At 68.4% G+C, this 288-nt stretch overlaps 1 protein-coding gene across 1 annotated transcript in view; it reads left to right on the plus strand.

Annotated features, from left to right (window-relative positions):
• UBE2O (ubiquitin-conjugating enzyme E2O) overlaps nt 1-279 on the plus strand; it is a gene marked incomplete at both ends in the record, with an annotated part of 25,995 nt that extends 25,716 nt beyond the window's left edge. The window contains 1 exon segment of the mRNA XM_009074796.1: nt 27-279. Coding sequence (XP_009073044.1) covers nt 27-279 — 253 coding nt within the window.
• Between the last annotated feature and the right edge of the window lie 9 nt (nt 280-288).

Below are 288 nucleotides of genomic sequence, written 5' to 3' on the forward strand. Positions count from 1 at the left end.
GGCTGGCGTGGGCGCCGCGAAACCAGCCTCTGCTACAACGAGATGACTCTGATCCGGGTGGTGCAGTCCATGATGCAGCTGCTGCGCAGACCCGTGGAGGTCTTCGAGCACGAGATCCGCGAGCATTTCCGCTGCAACGGCTGGCGCCTGGTGTCCCGCATCGAGTCCTGGCTGGAGACCAACGAGCTGGTGGAGCGCAGCCACGAACAGGCCAACGGGGCAGACTCTGCCTCCCTGCTGTGCGCCGGGGGCACCCTGGCCGAGAGTCCCGGGGACGCTGCCGCGGCG

This window comes from Acanthisitta chloris, unplaced genomic scaffold, assembly GCF_000695815.1.
Source record: "Acanthisitta chloris isolate BGI_N310 unplaced genomic scaffold, ASM69581v1 scaffold8725, whole genome shotgun sequence".
Lineage (NCBI taxonomy): Eukaryota > Metazoa > Chordata > Aves > Passeriformes > Acanthisittidae > Acanthisitta > Acanthisitta chloris.